This window comes from Sinocyclocheilus grahami, unplaced genomic scaffold, assembly GCF_001515645.1.
Source record: "Sinocyclocheilus grahami isolate Dianchi unplaced genomic scaffold, SAMN03320097.WGS_v1.1 scaffold198.1, whole genome shotgun sequence".
Taxonomy (NCBI): domain Eukaryota; kingdom Metazoa; phylum Chordata; class Actinopteri; order Cypriniformes; family Cyprinidae; genus Sinocyclocheilus; species Sinocyclocheilus grahami.
The window spans coordinates 387,400-388,317 of record NW_015505377.1 but is presented as its reverse complement, the minus strand read 5'-3'; the positions used below and the strand labels follow the sequence as shown (position 1 = coordinate 388,317).

Below are 918 nucleotides of genomic sequence, written 5' to 3'. Positions count from 1 at the left end.
TGTGTGTGTGTGTGTGTGTGTGTGTGTGTTGGGGGGGGGGGCACTGCCCACTGGCTTAGACTTTGAAAACCCCTGTTCTACTATATTTATCTATGTTTGTAATTTGTTTATTTTCTATGCTGATTTACTCACCCACAAAATCATTGATAATTTTTTTCTAAATAGAGCTATTTAAGTTATTTGCTGATTTTTTTTTATATATCGCAATTTATTTTGCATAAAAATAAAAAATATTTGCATAAAAGTGTTTTTTTGCAATATCGTGCAGCCCCACTGCACACTCCACTAACAGGAATCCACCGAAGCCGCAGACGGTGGCAAAGACTATAGAAATACAAAGATGGTTCACTCCTATACTTATGAATGGGAGAAACAATATGGCAGAATAGTCCTGCCTTCTAAATGAAAGAGCCAATCGCTGACTGGTAAAGTCATTGCATCACAGCAGCGGCCTTAGAAGCTCCGGTTCCCATAGAAACCTGAGGCTGGTCTAGCCTGAAAAATACGCTTTTTAAACACTATTTGAGCTTAAGAAACAACATTCATGGGGCAGTTTATTTCAGATTTTGTTGCTGATTTGAAATCTGTAATTTAATTGCGAGTTCATCGAGCAGTTTTTGAGATTTCAGGATTCCCCCGTTCATTTAGATAGGACTTGTTCTTGTTTGAGCTGCCTGGAGGCTTTGCAAATATGGCGGCCGAGTGAACGGACTTTCCTTGAAAGGGACTTTGATGGCGGTCACTCACCGCAGTCAGGGTTTCCGTGGATCCGGGACCCCGGGGCCTCGGCTCCGTGAGGGTCGACACACCAACACTGGCCACGGCTGCGGTCACACTGCAGCTTCCGGTAATAACCGTCCTCATCGCAACTGGGGATGTACATGCCTACACACACACACACACATACACACACACACA

At 43.5% G+C, this 918-nt stretch overlaps 1 protein-coding gene across 1 annotated transcript in view; it reads right to left on the bottom strand.

Moving 5' to 3' along the window:
• The window catches only part of LOC107595198 (testican-2-like), a 15,683-nt gene that overhangs the window by 5,810 nt on the left and 8,955 nt on the right, over positions 1-918 (bottom strand). Inside the window, exon 7 of the mRNA XM_016285542.1 lies at positions 748-885. Within this exon, the coding sequence (XP_016141028.1) occupies positions 748-885 (138 nt within the window). The remainder of the gene's footprint in view (positions 1-747; positions 886-918) is intronic.